Source organism: Haematobia irritans, chromosome 2, assembly GCF_050003625.1.
Source record: "Haematobia irritans isolate KBUSLIRL chromosome 2, ASM5000362v1, whole genome shotgun sequence".
In the NCBI taxonomy this organism is placed as follows: domain Eukaryota; kingdom Metazoa; phylum Arthropoda; class Insecta; order Diptera; family Muscidae; genus Haematobia; species Haematobia irritans.
The window spans coordinates 22,037,733-22,055,515 of NC_134398.1; the positions used below are offsets into that span (position 1 = coordinate 22,037,733).

Below are 17,783 nucleotides of genomic sequence, written 5' to 3' on the forward strand. Positions count from 1 at the left end.
TGGTTAGCATGTCCACCTTGTATACACAAGGTCGTGGGTTCGATTCCTGCTTCGACCGAACACCAAAAAGTTTTTCAATGGTGGATTATCCCACCTCAGTAATGCTGGTGACATTTCTGAGGGTTTCAAAGCTTCTCTAAGTGGTTTCACTGCAATGTGGAACGCCGTTCAGACACGGCTATAAAAAAGAAGTCCCTTGTCATGGAATCGGGCAGCACTCAGTGATAAGAGAGAAGTTGACCAATGTGGTATCACAATGGATTGGATAGTCTGAGTGAGCCTGATACATCGGGCTGCAACCTAACCTAATCGAAATGCTGCGACCTATACGTCCATCTAAATGATTATGTCTCCGTTCAGGTCCACCTAAATACCATAACTACGTTTGCCCAAATGACTACCGTGCATATTTACATGCCCTCTGCTTTGAGAGTTGCTATAATTTCATTCTTCTAAATGGTTATGTGCTGAGCCAAAAAACGGTGGGTTTTTCGGTTTCTGAGGTTTTATTCCTCCAGCGCAACTTGTTATTACTTATCTGTATGACACATGCCCTTGATTGTTTATTTATAAAATTTAAAACTTACCAATTTTCCGTATTTCATTTCAGGCAATTCAAGCAGGTGGTGTGGTTACCGGTCTCTCGGCTAATAGTGGAGCGGTACCATGCGGCGGTTTATTATGTCGTCCTCTTACAGGACTTTATACTCGAGATCCCCTACCGGAAGATGCTTATATTCATGTTGCCATGATACCAGCTGGAGCTTCAAATATTTCTATAACCGAATTGAAAAATAGCATGAATTTGCTGGGTAAGTAGCATAGACTTCTTCCCTACACCCATAGATAAAATAATTAACGGCGTGCTCATTTCAAAACGATCCGTTCATGAAAGTTAATCAACATACATGTGGTGTCAAATGAAGAACAGACGGTGACAATGTGACAACGATATAATGTAACCATGCGGTTTCAGAATGGAAGGAAACTGAATACGTAATGGTTACGAATTTATAAAAAAAAATAAACGCTACCGTGACTCGAACCAGGATTGCCTGCACCATACACGCTAACAGTCGCCATAGCACATTGCACCACCGACAGACTTGCCATAAGAGCGTCTAAATAATATTTTAAGATTTTTCATGGCCAATGAAAAACGAAATCGTGGACGAAAGTGTGAACATACCGTTTTGATTTTTCGTGAACGTTTTCGTTTTATTTTGTTACCGTCCGTTCACTATTTTGGAACTTACTATTTTTTATTGGTATAAGTATTGACACACCTTGATTGTTAACCAACTCCATTTGTATTTAGTGCTACGTACTGAGGATCAGAAATATGTGTTCAATGGTGACAATACCATGTCTGATAGTGGAGCTTATGAAGCAGCTGGTGCCGTATTCGATTATCATCGTTTGGATAGTTTGCAACAGACCGAAGGAGTTACCGAATGGGTGACTTGCACTGGCCCCGTAAGGGAAAGTTTGGAATTGATGGTAAGATTTGCAGCTAAATAAAGACGAGAAATTCACAAAGTTCTTTGTCATTTCCAGATCTACAGTAAAACTGTTAATCCTGGCATTAAGTATGAATATCTCTTGCCCATTACTTCCGATTCTGAAGAGAATGAGGTTTCCGTGGAAACTGATGGTTTCCTGAAATCAGCCAATGATGAGGCCATAAGCAGTAGCAATCGCCCCCTTCGTAAACGTCGTTACAATTGGAAGGTTGTAGGTTTCAGTACATGTTCCAAATCATGTGGTGGTGGTATGCAATCTCCCGTGATCAAATGTGTCCGTGAAAATCCGCTACGCTATTATTCGCAACGCAGATGTGCCCATTCCGAGAAACCAGTAATCAATGAAAATCTCTTGAGATGTAATACTCAACCTTGCCCTGCCTTCTGGCGTATGGAAGATTGGGGAGAATGTCGTTGTCACCAGGGTGAAGGTTCCAGGGAACGTGAAGTCAATTGTGTTCAGGAGCTAGCTTCCGGTGTTGTGGTGCATGTAGATGCCGCTGCTTGTATGGAAGAGAAGCCAGTGGCCAAGAAAAATTGTGATTGCCCTAAAAATAGACGCCGAACTAATTCCCGTTATCGTATGCATGGCCTAAGTCCCAATGCCTCACATGTGAAGAATCAACGTGACAAAGCTGGTATTTGGTTAATGTCCGATTGGAACCAGTACTGCTCCTCGGATTGTGGTCCCGGAATTGAATATCGAACCATTTATTGTGATCGCACCAAATCCAATCCAGACAGATGTGATTTCCGTATGGCCCCCGACACCACAAGAATATGCGATCAAGAGGAATCTTGTGAAACTGGAGAATGGTTTGCTGGTCCATGGACTCCCTGTAATGGCAATTGTTTTAATTTGACCCGAACCCGACAAGTTTTGTGCATTGAAAATCAACTAATCTTGGATGAAGAAGATTGTAAAGCCGAATTGAAACCCACTACCATAGAGAAATGTTCACATGAGGAAGTTGAATATTGTGGACCCAGATGGCATTATTCCGAGTGGTCAGAGGTAGGTATCACCTAGAGATATTGATGAACAGGATTTTAATTTTTTGTTACTTTGTTTTTTTTTTTTTTTTTGTTTCTTTTGTTCCTACGAAGTGTACAAAAACTTGTGATGGTGGCACTCAAAGACGTTCTGTCAAGTGTTTGGAATATAATGAGCAAGAGAATGCTCTCAAGGAATCGAATAAATGCCGTTATTCCATCAGAGAACCCATATATCGTAGCTGTAATACACACAAGTGTGATGGTAAGTTCTCATATGGAGTGGTTGAATATTGTTGTGGGATATGTCGGGGAACTTTGTCCCAGGACGGACCATAGGTCAGATAAAGAATTGAGGTTCTTATGATTCACTGAGAGAACAGTCGGTATTTCAAGAGTAGTGCGAAATCCTTAAGGATACGCCAGACCAACACGCAGATTTCTTTAAGTGTTCCGCTTCGCACAGGAAGGATATTGGATTCCACTCCAACATGATCAAGGGAAATACTTCTCAGATAGGTACAAGCAGCTCTGTTGATGCAAGGAGGAAATGTCGGATCTACGAGAAAGATGGCAGAGCGGGTGATTATGATGCAAGGGGGCTTTGCACCTCCAAAAGAATTCGAGGAGAATATATTCCCAATTAATATATGAACCGAGAAATAAGGAGGAAAAACACGAGAGTTAGATTTGGTTTTGGAATTCGAGATTTAGTTTAAGAGGATTCTTAGCAGTAAGAAGTTAACAATGGACTGAGACAGAAGGTCTAAAGAATTTAGAGGATATTGCTTCTTGACGTGGTATGGTTTAGTGGAGAATTACAAGATTGTTTTCTTCAGTAAATGTCAAACATAACGTACATTTTGGGTATTCTTAAAACGCTCTGCTTGAACATGACTTAAGGTCCTTTTTCTCACTCATAGTCTTTGCCTTAAACAACCCTGTCTTGGGTGTATGTGTCTTGACCATCGATTTCGAGTCGTATTATAGACTTTTACTCGAAGTCCTACACGATCTTAGTGGGGGAATATTTATACCAATTTCTCGATTTGGTGTTCATCCCCAACGTCTATTTTGCAGGACATTACGCCTTAGGGAGCTAGACGCTCTTAATGGCTTTGTAAATTCGTCTCCTTGTCACTCTATCAATTTCGGGATGATTAAAGAAGTGATTGTTGACCAACCTCGGTATTAGCCACTCAGAGTTCTCAAGGAAGACAATGATTCCCATATTGCTCCGTGGAATTTCTTTGGATCTTCTTACGTCATGGAAATGGTATAACGTAGTCGAGATAGCACCTATTTGGTTTCCCTAGTCGTCGCTGGCAAGTGGTTGTCCTCCTCCCAGTACTATGAACTAGAGGTGTGCACGTGAGTAATATTTTACTCACGCTCACGCACACTCACGACGGAATAATCTTACTCACGCACGATATTGTTTGGTAGGACTCACTCTCACGCACACTCACGAAAAGAAAATTTGTACTCACGCACACTCACGCACGAAAATGTCGTGACTCACGAAAAATACCGTGACTCACGAAAAATGTCGTGACTCACGAAAAATGTCGTGACTCACGAACAATTTTTTGAGTAATTTACCTTAGCGAGGCGTCTGAAAACATGAGCATTATTAAAATCGAGAGCGTTATTACACTCTTAACATCCCAGGTGTCACTAAAATTGTAAATGAATTTAACTCTTAAGCGTTTTATATTGGTGAGCAGGATTATTTTCGTGAGCGTACATCTTTACTCACGCACACTCACGAAGATAATATTTTCGTGACTCACGCTCACGCACGACATTTTGGTTTGTTAATCACGCTCACACACACTCACGCCGTTGCCATGAGCGTGAGTCACGAAAATTTTCGTGAGTCACGACATTTTCGTGTCACGTGCACACCTCTACTATGAACCACTGCCGTTTCACGGTCTCAAATGTCGCTCTTATTCCCTCATCACTGTCATCGCCGATCAAGTGATAATTGATTGCAAATCTCTTCTTAAATCGAACCGAATAGCCCTGGTGCTCTCTAGGATGTGGTTTGATTCGTGTCGTTTATCCCCCCTGCACTACATTCGGTGCTGATGGGTGAGGAGGTCGGAGTGTTGCCTCCCCGATAGCACTTTGCACTCATGCTACAGATGCTGTTCCGGTGTTTAGAGTGTCTTCCAGTTAGGTTAGGTTAGGTGGCAGCCCGATGTTATCAGGCTCACTTAGACTATTCAGTCCATTGTGATACCACATTGGTCAACTTCTCTCTTATCACTGAGAGCTGCCCGATTCCATGTTAAGCTCAATGACAAGGGACCTCCTTCTTATAGCCGAGTCCAAACGGCGTTCCACATTCCAGTGAAACCTCTTAGAGAAACTTTGAAACCCTCAGAAATGTCACCAGCATTACTGAGGTGGGATAATCCACCGCTGAAAAATTTTTTTGGTGTTCGGTCGAAGCAGGAATCGAACACACGACCTTGTGTATGCAAGGCGGGCATGCTAACCATTGCACCACGGTGGGGATAGAGTGTCTTCCAGTGGTACTCCGCAGCGCAGCATTCTGAACCAGAGGTTCCTCCGTTGGGTCTCGCTTATACTGAGAGTCCAAATGACAATCCCATAATCCAAAAAGACTCGTAAATCTTTTGAATCGTCCTCCAAGTGCTTCCAACCAATGTCTTCAGAATTTTGCTTGTACTCACAACGTTCTTATCATTAATTTTCCTGTGTTTACCAAAGATGAACAGGGTATCTTTTTCGGGCATGCATGCTGATATTGATCTCCAGAGTTGTTCTACGACGCAAAAATAGTTTCGGGCCAGAAAATGAAAATGAGAATCGAAGGTGTGCATATTTCCGTGGACCTGCCTCACTCATTTTGCAAATATATGATGGTTCGTGGTTGCTGAGGATGTGTGAGCACATGTGCTGCAACATCCTCGCCGCCAACCTATATGGACCAGTTGCAGTGGAACACTTAGCGGCCTTTATCGTCTGGGGTACACACCACTGTTGCCACTCAAGTCAAAAACAATCTACTAAAATTTGGAGAAAATTTTACCAAAGAATTACCAAACAAAGTAATGTTATGTTGCAATATTTTATTTCTATAGAAAATTTTGTCAAAATTTTATTTCTTAAAAAAAGTTTGTCAAAATTTTATGTCTAAATTTTTTTTTTCAAAATTTTATTTCTAAAAAAAATTGTCAAAATTTTATTTCTATAGAAAGTCTAGTCAAAATTTTGTTTCTATAGAAACTTTTGTCAAAATTTTATTTCTATGGAAAATGTTGTCCAAATTTTATTTCTATAGAAATTTTTGCCAAAATTATATTTCTATAGAAAATTTTGTTAAAATTTTATTTCTACAGAAAATTTTGTCAAAATTTTATTTCCATAGGAAATTTTGTCAACATTTTATTTCCATAGGACATTTTGTCAAATGTGTATTTCTACAAACAGTTTTATCCAAATTTTATTTTACAGAAAATTTAGTCAAAATTTTATTTCAACAAAAATTTTGTCAAAATTTTATTTCTATAGAAAATATAGTCAAAAGTTTATTTCTGTAGAAAATTTTGCTAAAATTTCTTTTCTATGGAAAATTTTGTCAAAATTTTTCCTATAGAAAATTTTGTCAAAAATTTTTCTATAGAAAGTTTTGTTCAAATTTTATTTCTATAGAAAATGTTGTCCAAATTTTATTTCTACAGAAAATTTTGTCCAAATTTTATTTCTACAGAAAATTTTGTCAAAATTTTATTACTATAGAAAATTGTATTAAAATTTTGTCCAAATATTATTTCTACAGAAAATTTTGTCAAATTTTTATTCCCATAGAAAATTTTGTCAAAATTTTATTCCCATAGAAAATTTTGTCAAAATTTTATTCCCATAGAAAATTTTGTCAAAATTTCATTCCCATAGAAAATTTTGTCAAAATTTTATTCCCATAGAAAATTTTGTCAAAATTTTATAGACAACTTTGTCAATATTTTTTTCTATATAAAATTTTATCAAAATTTCATATTTATAGAAAATTTTGTCAACATTTTATTTCTATAGAAAATTTTGTCAAAATTTTATTTCTATAGAAAATTTATTTTTATAGGAAATTTTATTTCTACAGGCAATTTTGTGAAAACTTTATTCCCATAGAAAATTTTGTCAACATTTTATTTCAATAGAAAACTTTGTTCAAATTTGTTTTCTATCGAAATTTTTGTCAAAATTGTATTTCTATAGACAACTTTGTCAATATTTTTGTTCTATAGACAATTTTATCACAATTTCATTTCTATGTCAAAATTTTGTCAAAATTTATTTCATATAAAAAATTTTGTCAAAATTGTACTTCTAAAAAAAATTTTATCAAAATTTTATTTTTAAAAAAATTTTGTCAAAATTTTATTTTTATAGAAAGATTAGTCAAAATTTTATTTCTATAGAAAATTTTGTCAAAATTTTATTTCTATAGAAAATGTTGTCAAAATTTTATTTCTATAGAAAATTTAGTCAAAATTTATTTTTATAGGAATTTTTGTCAAAATTTTATTTCCATAGGAAATTTTTTCAACATTCTATTTCTATAGAAAATGTTGTCAAATTTTTATTTCTACTAACAGTTTTATAAAAATTTTATTTTACAGAAAATTTTGTCAAAATTTTAGTTTTACAGAAAATTTTGTCAAAATTTTAGTTTTACAGAAAATTTTGTCAAAATTTTAGTTTTATAGAAAATTTTGTCAAAATTATATTTCCATAGAAAAATATGCCGAAATTTTATTTCTATAGAAATTTTTTTTCAAAATTTCATTTCTATAGAAAACTTTTTCAAAATTTTATTTTTATAGAAAGTGTTGTCAAAATTTTATTTCTATAGAAAATACAGTCAAAAATTTGTTTCTGTAGAAAATTGTGCTCAAATTTCTTTTCTATAGAAAATTTTATCAAAATTTTGTTTCTATAGAAAATTTTGTCTAAATTTTGTCTATAGAAAATATTGTCCAAATTTTATTTCTACAGAAAATTTTGTCCAAATTTTATTTCTATAGAAAATTGTATTAAATTTTTTTTTCAAATATTATTTCTACAAAAACGTTTGTCAAAATTTTATTCCCATAGAAAATTTTGTAAAATTTTTATTTCTATAGAAAATTTTGTTCAAATTTGTTTTCTATATAAAATTTTGTCAAAATTTTATTTCTATAGAAAATTTTGTCAAAATTTAATAACAATACTGTAATAATCTAACCATGTTAATCCAGTACTATAATTTATAAGATGTAATCTTGTTGTACTGAAAATACCATTCGATAAATGAAATGAAATGAAATGAAATTTTATTTCTATAGGAAATTTTGTCAAAATTTTATTTCTATAGAAAATTTTGTCCGAATTTTTTCTATAAAAAATTTTGTCAAAATTTTATCCCTATAGAAAATTTTGTCAAAATGTTATTTTTATAGAAACTTTTGTCAAAACTTTTACTCTATAGAAAATTTGTCAAAATTTTATTTTTATAAAAAATTTTTTCAAAACTTTATTTCTATAGAAAATTTTGTCAAAATTTTATTTCTTTGGAAAATGTTCTTTCTATAGAAATTGGTTCAAAATTTTATTTCTATAGACAGTAAAAAATTTACCAGTTTTGGAAAAGTTCTACCAATTAGGACAAGCTGGTACACACTCCTGGCTTATGACCATAAACGTTCTCCTCCCGAGAATGATTTTCACCGTGATCGGGGGTGAGTTCAAGATAGTTTCACCGTGATCGGGGGTGAGTTCAAGATAGTAAAAATTAATGAGAGCTCTATGTCATTCACACCTGTGACTTATCTGTTCTCTCTCTGGTTCGTAGTTACCCAATGCCGCCTATCTAATACAACCATTGTTTACAATAGATAAACTATTCACTGACGTTTTTGAGGGGATTTTTGAGAGTAATTGGGTTCTCAAAGCTTGGCATTTTCTACTTGTAAAACTCTATTCATTTGAGAGTTACTAATTTTCACTCTTTTAATTTTCACTACTTTTTTAATTTTTTCTTTCTTTTATGTTTAACAGATCTCCGCTATGATCAAGTTCAAAATGATGATGCCATCGTAATGCCCTGCACTGATGCCTTTACCAATTGTGCGTGGGCTGTTAAAGCAAAACTTTGCAGTTATGAGTATTACAAACAAAAATGCTGTTATTCTTGTAATTGAAGAATGAGAGTTACAGAGGGAGAAATCGAGAGTGAGAGAAAGAGTTAGTAGATCAAGCTCGAAAAGATGTGAAGAGAGTGGCAGAGTCAAAACGATCTACAACAGCGATAGCCATGTAGTAAGAAAACTCCAAGTACAAGAATTCATCAAAAAATCGCTGCGAAAGTCGAAATATGAAAGAGAGATAGAAAGTAAATGTGTGTGTAATTTAAATATTTAATTTAAGTTTAATTTTATGCAGTTTTTATTAAAATAATTTAATTACGACCAATCGAATAGTTGAAATGTACGTTTTTTTTACAAAAGAAAAAACAAAAGCTAAGGAAAAACGAAACAAAAACTTTGACCGATAGAATTTATTTTGTATTCTTTAAAATAAATGAAGACATTTTAAATTAAAAACAAATACAAATAATACCAAGAGGCACTACTAATAACGATAAATAATATAACTATAATAAAAACATAATACTTTTGAAACTAAAACTAAACGAAATTTCTTTTGTATAAAGAGTTTTATTTAAGTCAAGGATTGACCAGTATTGGAATTGTTTATCTATAATTCGACGGTAAGCAAAACCATAAAACAAGTTTCGCAATTAAATGTATATAAAATTGAAGTTGAAGATTAATTACAATAAAATTTTTTTGCGTTAGTTTAACTACGGATTTTTTTCGGTGCGATCAGACGAATATCGACATTTTCCCACAGGCAATTATATTTGAATAAATCTTTTGTTTCTCGTTACCAGTGTTGCAGGCACGGCCAAAAATATTCTACCAAAATTGGAAGATAATTTTACCAAAAAACTACCAAATACAAAAAATCGTATTTTTCAATTTTTATTTCCTACACAATAGGATAGGACAATAGGATCGATGTAACACATCGAAATATTGCTTTAAGACCCCATAAAGCATATATATTTGGGATCGTCGTGAAATTCTGAGTCGATCTAGCCACGTCCGTGCGTCGTCTGTTGAAATCACGCTAACTTCCGAACGAAATAAGCTATCGACTTGAAACTTGGCACAAGTAGTTGTTATTAATGTAGGTTAGATTAGGTATCAGACTCACTTAGACTATTCAGTCCGTTGTGATACCACATTGGTGAACTTATCTCTTATCACTTAGTGCTACCGGATTCCATGTTATGTTAAGCTCAATGACAAGAGACCTCCTTTTTATAGTCGAGTCCGGACGTGGAACGCCAGAGAAGCTTTGAAACCCTCAGATATGTCACCAGCATTACTGAGGTGGGATAATGCACCGCTGAAGAACTTTTTGGTGTTCGCTCGAAGCAGGAATCGAACCCACGACCATGCTAAACATTGCACCACAGTAGGTCGTAATGTAGGTCAAATGGCTTTGCAAATGGGCCATATCGGACCACTTTTACGTAGGGTGAGTGCAGCAAATGTGGTATAGGCTGGTAATATGGTATATTAGCTTTTTTCTCTATCTAACAACATAGGAATAACTAAATCAAGCTGAATAGATTTTGGCTGTCAGAGAATGAAGCAATCAAAGATCAGTTTGATTTTTGCAACTCTTTCTTTGTGCCAGTTGAAAAATATCACATTTACCTGTGCTCGAAGTTTTTTTTTGTGGTTCTTAATCATTTCGGTTTTTGTGAAGATATATTTTCAATTTATTAATTTTCGGATATAAATAACTGACGAGTACTAAATAAGAATAAAATGTATGCAATTGTAATACATATATTGCATTTATTTTTTTTTTACAAAAAAATCTACATTATGGTGTACCACATTACCTGCACATTTTATGAATTCGTGTTTAATGCGTTTTTTTTTAATTCACAAGTATATACGAAATTATTGGTTTGTTATTTTTCGCTCCTAGTTGCGTGGATGACTAACACTAGTAAAATGAATGGGGTAAGATCTTAGCCTCGTCGGAGAAAACAAAAAATTTGGCTATCGAAAAACAAATGGGTATATCACATTTGCTGCTCTCACCCTATAGCCCCCATATAAACCGAACCCCAGATTTGGCTTGCGGAGCATCTTAGAGATGCAAATTTCATCTGATCCGATTGAAATTTGGTACATGGTGTAAGTATATGGTCTCTAATAATTACGAAAAAATTGGTCCATATCGGTCCATAATTATATATAGCCGCCATATAACCCCATCCCCAGATTTGACCGCCGGAACCTCTTGGAGGAGCAAATTTCATCCGATCCACTCGAAATTTGGTATTTGGTATTCAAAAACCATGCAAAAATTGGTCCATATCAATCCATAATTGTATATAGCATACATATAAATCGATCCCCAGATTTGACCTCCGGAGCCTATTGGAGGTGCAAAATTCATCCGATCCACTCGAAATTTGGTATTTGGTATTAGAATATGGTCTCCAAAAACCATGCAAAAATTGGTCCATATCAATCCATAATTATATATAGCAGCCATATAAATCGATCCCCAGATTTGACCTCCGGAGCCTACTGGAGGAGCAAAATTCATCCGATCCAGTTGAAATTTGGTACATGGTGTAAGTATATGGTATCTAACAATCATGGAAGAATTGGTCCATATCAGTCAATAATTTTATATAGCCCTCATATAAACCGATCACAGATTTGACCTGCGGAGCCTTTTGGAGGAGCGAATTTCATTCATTGAAATTTAGTACGTGATGTTAGTATATGGTCGTTTACAACAATGTAAAAATTGGTCCATACCGGACCATAATTTTATAAAGCCCCCATATAAACCGATCCCCAGATTTTATTTGCGGAGCCTCTTGGCAGAGGTGGAGGCTACATAAGATTCAGCTTGGCCGAACTTACGGCGTATATACTTGTTTAAGTATGTCTCAAACATTTTATGAACTAAACGTGGGTAGAAAGTTCAATGGCCGTACACATAAGTTCCATAAGAACTACAGCTAAAGAAAATTTTCCTATGATTCCCAAAAATAGTAATAATGAACTACTGTGAATTTAAAATGGTCATGATGAAGCGCCAATAATTTTTTTTTACTTAGCTCATTTTTTATACCCTCCACCATAGGATGGGGGCATATTAACTTTTTCATTCCGTTTGTAACACATCGAATTATTGCTCTAAGACCCCATAAAGTATATATATTCTGGGTCGTAGTGAAATTTTGAGTCGATCTAAGCATGTCCGTCCGTGCGTCTGTTGATATCACGCTAACTTCCGAACGAAACAAGCTATCGACTTGAAACTTGGCACAAGTAGTTGTTATTTATGTAGGTCGGATGGTATTGCAAATGGGCCATATCGGCCCACTTTTACGTATAGCCCCCATATGGATGGGCCCCCAAATTGGGAGCCACCGTGGCTGCAATGTGGAACGCCGTTCGGACTCGGCTATAAAAAGGAGGTCCCTTGTCATTGAGCTTAGCATGGAATCGGGCACCACACAGTGATAAGAGATAAGTTCACCAATGTGGTAGCACAATGGACTGAATAGTCTAAGTGAACCTGATATATCGGGCTGCCACCTAACCTAAATTTGGCTTGCGGGGACTCTAAGAGAAGCAAATTTCATCCGATCCGGCTGAAATTTGGTACATGGTGTTAGTATATGGTCTCTAATGACCATGCAAAAAATGGTCCATATCGGTCCATAATTATATATAGCCCCTATATAAACCGATCCCCCGATTTGGCTTGCGAAGCCTCTAATAGAAAAAAATTTCATCCTATCGAGCTGAAATTTGGTACATGGTGTCAGCATATGATCTCTAACAACCATGCAAAAATTGGTCCACATCGGTCTATAATTATATATAGCCCCCATATAAACCGATCCCCCGATTTGGCTTGCGGAGCCTCTAAGAGAAGCAAATTTCATCCGATCCGGCTGAAATTTGGTAAATGGTGTTAGTATATGGTCTCTAATGACCATGCTAAAAATGGTCCACATCGGCCCATAATTGTATATAGCCCTCATATAAACCGATCACCAGATTTGACCTCCGGAGCCTCATTGAAGACCAAAATTCATCTGATTCAGTTGAAGTTTGGTACGTGGTGTTAATATATGGCCTCAAACACCCATGCAAATTTTGGTCGAAATCGGTCCATAATTATATAGCCCCTATATAAACCGATCCCCAGATTTGACCACCGGAGCCCCTTGGAAGAGCAAAATTCATCCGATTCGGTTGAAATTTGGTGCGTGATGTTAGTATATGGTATACAACAACCGTGCAGGAATTGGTTCATATCAGTCCATATTTATATATAGCCCCATATAAACCGATCCCCAGATTTAACCTCCGGTGCCTTTTGGAGAAGCAAAATTCATCCGATCTGGTTGAAATTTGGTACGTGGTGGTAGTATATGATATTTAACATGTCATGCCAAAAGAGGTCCATATCAGTCCAAAATCATATATATCGCCCATATAAACCTATCCCGAGATTTGGTTTTGGAGCCTCTTGAAGGAGCAAATTTCATCCGAGTCAGTTGAAATTTGGTACATTGTGCTAGTATATGGCCGTTAACAACCATGCCTAACTAGGTCCATATCGTGTTTCAATTCTGGCTCTCTACCACGCATGGACTAACTCACAATTTTGAAAACGATGTTAAGAAGTTTTAAGATACCACAACCCAAGTAATTCGATTGTGGATGACAGTCTTTCGTAGAAGTTTCTACGCAATCCATGGTGGAGGGTACATAAGATTCGGCCTGGCCGAACTTACGGTCGTATATACTTGTTCTTCAATAGGACTGAGTAATTTCGTAAATTGTTTGCCCTAAAAGAAAATACTTTTTAAGAAAGGAGAAAAGTATTTTTGGGTGTATTTTATCTCTGGGTGTGTTTAACAGTTCACTTTTTTCTGTACACCCCAGTAGGAAAAAGCGTCGTGTTTCAGTCATTATAAAGTGCCTTATTTAGGAGCCAGTAGTGATGCCACACAAATGCAAACTCTATTTCAAAATAACATTGGGTGTCATTGGGGGCCAAAGCCTTGCCCTCTCACTTCAATATATAGTGCTTATATAAGGCATGATCTTATTAGGAGAAAAAATTACCTCTAATAAGGCCTTCTAAATAAGTTGTCTTGTAAGGTCTTGAAAAAAAAATTGTGCTATTTTTAGATTTATTGTTTTTTTTTTAATGGTTTTCCCCAATTGCTTAATGTATGTTGACATAGAAATTATTGTTATTACAATTTAATTTTACATTTATAAAATTTCTTCTGAAAGCGATGTCGAACTCACTACCATTGACTTCATAAGCGCATACTCTACCCACTCGGCTACGATCGGCTGTGCTTTGCACAGAGCTAAAGGCTAATTTAAATGTAACACACATAAACACATTATCCTCCGCATTCCATGAGAGCTGTGTTAACAGGTCTGTTATTAGAAACGACAACATAATGAGTAGTGATGCTGCTCCACCAAAGAAGCATTGTACTTCCAACCCTCCAGTTTTTAGAAACCGAAAAATATTCACTACTCATGATTCTCTGCATTGCACAATCAGGGGCTTTCTAACGTCTAATAGCGGCATATTAAATTGGAAAGCATTGTTAAATGTTGTTGACCAGTTGCTAGCAACAGCGATGTAATGCGAACAAAGTCAAATTTAAAAAAAAAATTTGCTTTAAACTTTATTAAATAATAATATACATACTCGAAAATTAATTTTTATTTCAATTAATCAGAATTAATTATACAACTTAACGTATGAAATTCTATACATGTTTTACATATATTTTTCTTGTGCTCCATTATAATTAAACAATATTTCAATTAATTGGAATACAAAAAAACGGACCCCCAAATTTTTCTCATTCAAACTAAATTTTTATACCCTCCACCATAGGATGGGGGTATATTAACTTTGTCATTCCGTTTGTAACACATCGAAATATTGCTCTAAGACCCCATAAAGTATATATATTCTGGGACGTGGTGAAATTCTGAGTCGATCTAAGCATGTCCGTCCGTCCGTCTGTTGAAATCACACTAACTACCGAACGAAACAAGCTATCGACTTGAAACTTGGCACAAGAAGTTGTTATTGATGTAGGTCGGATGGTATTGCAAATGGGCCATATCGGTCCACTTTTACGTATAGCCCCCATATAAACGGACCCCCAAATTTGGCTTGCGATTGCTCTAAGAGAAGCAAATTTCATCCGATCCGGCCGAAATTTGGTACATGGTGTAAGTATATGGTCTCTAACAGCCACGCAAAAATTGGTCCACATCGGTCCATAATTATATATAGCCCCCATATAAACCGATCCCCCGATTTGGCTTGCAGAGCCTCTAAGAGAAGCAAATTTCATCCGATCCGGCTGAAAGTTGGTACATGGTGTTAGTATATGATCTCTAATAACCATGCAAAAATTGGTCGAAATCGGTCAATAATTATATATAGGCCCCATATAAACCGATCCCCAGATTTGTTTTTGAGCCTCTTGGAGGAGCTAATTTCATCCGAGTCAGTTGAAATTTGGTACATTGTGCTAGTATATGGCCGTTAACAACCATGCCTAACTAGGTCCATATCGGTCTATAGTTATATATAGCCCTCAGATAAATCGATCCCCAATCACACAAAAATTGGTCCATATCAATTTCATAATTGTATATAGCCCCGATATAAGCGACCCCACATTTCAATTCTGGCTCTCTACGTACCATGCAAAAGTCCATGTCGATTCCTAATTATTTGTAGACTAACCTATACATAACTTTTTTGTCTAATATATACAACGTATGGAATAACTCACACTTTAGAAAACGATGTTAAGAAGTTTTAAGATACCACAACCCAAGTAATTCGAATGTTGATGACAGTCTCTCGTAGAAGTATTTACGCAATCCATGGTGGAGGGTGCATAAGATTCGGCCTGGCCGAACTTACGGCCGTATATACTTGTTTTAACATGTGATTAATTATGTCTAATAAATTTTCTTGAATTTGTCGAAAAATATATATAATATTCATTAAAAATAATCTAAATTTTCTAAAATTAACGAACAATTCTTGGTGGGTTCACTTTTTTCTGTGACATTTGCCATGTAGTGATACTTTCATAGAAAACGATGCCTCTTATTGCTTAAGACTTAAGAAAACATTTAATTTCAACTTCATCCAATGTAACATAAACTGTAATTTCAAAAATTTTCCGCCAGAAATAATAAGTGTGATTCGTTTTTAAATGAAATAATTTGAATAAAAAACAAGCCTTCTCGTGTAAGTTGAAATGTCATTAGTAGTCGTTCCGATGTTGGGCTTAAAATAGACATTATAATAGGCTTGATTTGAGAAGCGAATGGGCAATGCCTATTGAATCTTTTCGTCTTTAGAAAATTTTTAAAAACGCAGACGTTAAAGCACCTTATCATGTAAGCTGTGTTGGAAGTTTCATTGACGCTTTTATAATGCGTATTTTCAGCTTTTACAAATGCAGGGCCCACGAATTATCCGACTGGGACATAGCTGCAGTAATTGGAAAGAACAACCTCTGTATCTCACATTAATAGCTTAGTATTTGTGAAAATGTATTGAGCTTGTTTGTAGATATGAATACGCGTTGAGATCATAGTATGTAAAGGGTGATTCTTTTGAGGTTAGGATTTTCATGCATTAGTATTTGACAGATCACGTGGGATTTCAGACATGGTGTCAAAGAGAAAGATGCTCAGTATGCTTTGACATTTCATCATGAATAGACTTACTAACGAGCAACGCTTGCAAATCATTGAATTTTATTACCAAAATCAGTGGCAGAAAATCCGCTTTTTTATCGACAAATTTTGTTCAGCGATGAGGCTCATTTCTGGTTGAATGGCTACGTAAATAAGCAAAATTGCCGCATTTGGAGTGAAGAGCAACCAGAAGCCGTTCAAGAACTGCCCATGCATCCCGAAAAATGCACTGTTTGGTGTGGTTTGTACGCTGGTGGAATCATTGGACCGTATTTTTTCAAAGATGCTGTTGGACGCAACGTTACGGTGAATGGCGATCGCTATCGTTCGATGCTAACAAACTTTTTGTTGCAAAAAATGGAAGAACTGAACTTGGTTGACATGTGGTTTCAACAAGATGGCGCTACATGCCACACAGCTCGCGATTCTATGGCCATTTTGAGGGAAAACTTCGGAGAACAATTCATCTCAAGAAATGGACCGGTAAGTTGGCCACCAAGATCATGCGATTTGACGCCTTTAGACTATTTTTTGTGGGGCTACGTCAAGTCTAAAGTCTACAGAAATAAGCCAGCAACTATTCCAGCTTTGGAAGACAACATTTCCGAAGAAATTCGGGCTATTCCGGCCGAAATGCTCGAAAAAGTTGCCCAAAATTGGACTTTCCGAATGGACCACCTAAGACGCAGCCGCGGTCAACATTTAAATGAAATTATCTTCAAAAAGTAAATGTCATGGACCAATCTAACGTTTCAAATAAAGAACCGATGAGATTTTGCAAATTTTATGCGTTTTTTTTTTTTAAAAAAAGTTATCAAGCTCTTAACAAATCACCCTTTATATAGAAAACCCGTAGCACCTCTCTTCACTACTACATAAACTGAGAACTATGGCCATTTGAAACCTTGTATGTTAGTCTAATGTGACTGTGAAATACACAGTGTGAACTATGGCTGGAAAAACCAAGAGCCCCCTTACAGAATGTAATGAGGAATCATATTAAGAGAGCTTCCATACTATGTCTCAACTCTCACTACTCTCACAGTAGTGATAGTGAGTATAAATTACTATGTGTACGTGTATAACTTACTCTGAGAAAACTCTAGACGAATAACTGTGTGTGTTTATAATAATGGGCTTATAACTAAATAAATCTAAATAACTCAAATTATATGTTTTATAAATAAATAAAATTATTTAACAAATAGTTCGTTACAATGGCTTACCATACAAATATGAGCTTACTTGTTTGATAAAAAATTGTGATGATGGTACGTGGAAATTAATTCAAGACAGGCAGCATTAAAATTTTGGCAAAAGCATTACAATAACTTTATTTTATTTAAGCATTGGCAAAAACTTCATTTAA

General features: G+C 35.6%; 1 protein-coding gene across 3 annotated transcripts in view; it reads left to right on the top strand.

Moving 5' to 3' along the window:
* Positions 1–9,224, top strand: part of loh (thrombospondin type 1 domain containing lonely heart) — a 270,439-nt gene extending 261,215 nt beyond the window's left edge. For all 3 annotated transcript variants that reach the window (XM_075293524.1, XM_075293525.1, XM_075293526.1), the window contains 5 exons: positions 611–812; positions 1,319–1,500; positions 1,558–2,538; positions 2,631–2,781; positions 8,586–9,224. In XM_075293524.1, coding sequence (XP_075149639.1) covers positions 611–812; positions 1,319–1,500; positions 1,558–2,538; positions 2,631–2,781; positions 8,586–8,728 — 1,659 coding nt within the window. In that variant the 3' untranslated portion in view covers positions 8,729–9,224. The remainder of the gene's footprint in view (positions 1–610; positions 813–1,318; positions 1,501–1,557; positions 2,539–2,630; positions 2,782–8,585) is intronic.
* Positions 9,225–17,783: the final 8,559 nt, after the last annotated feature.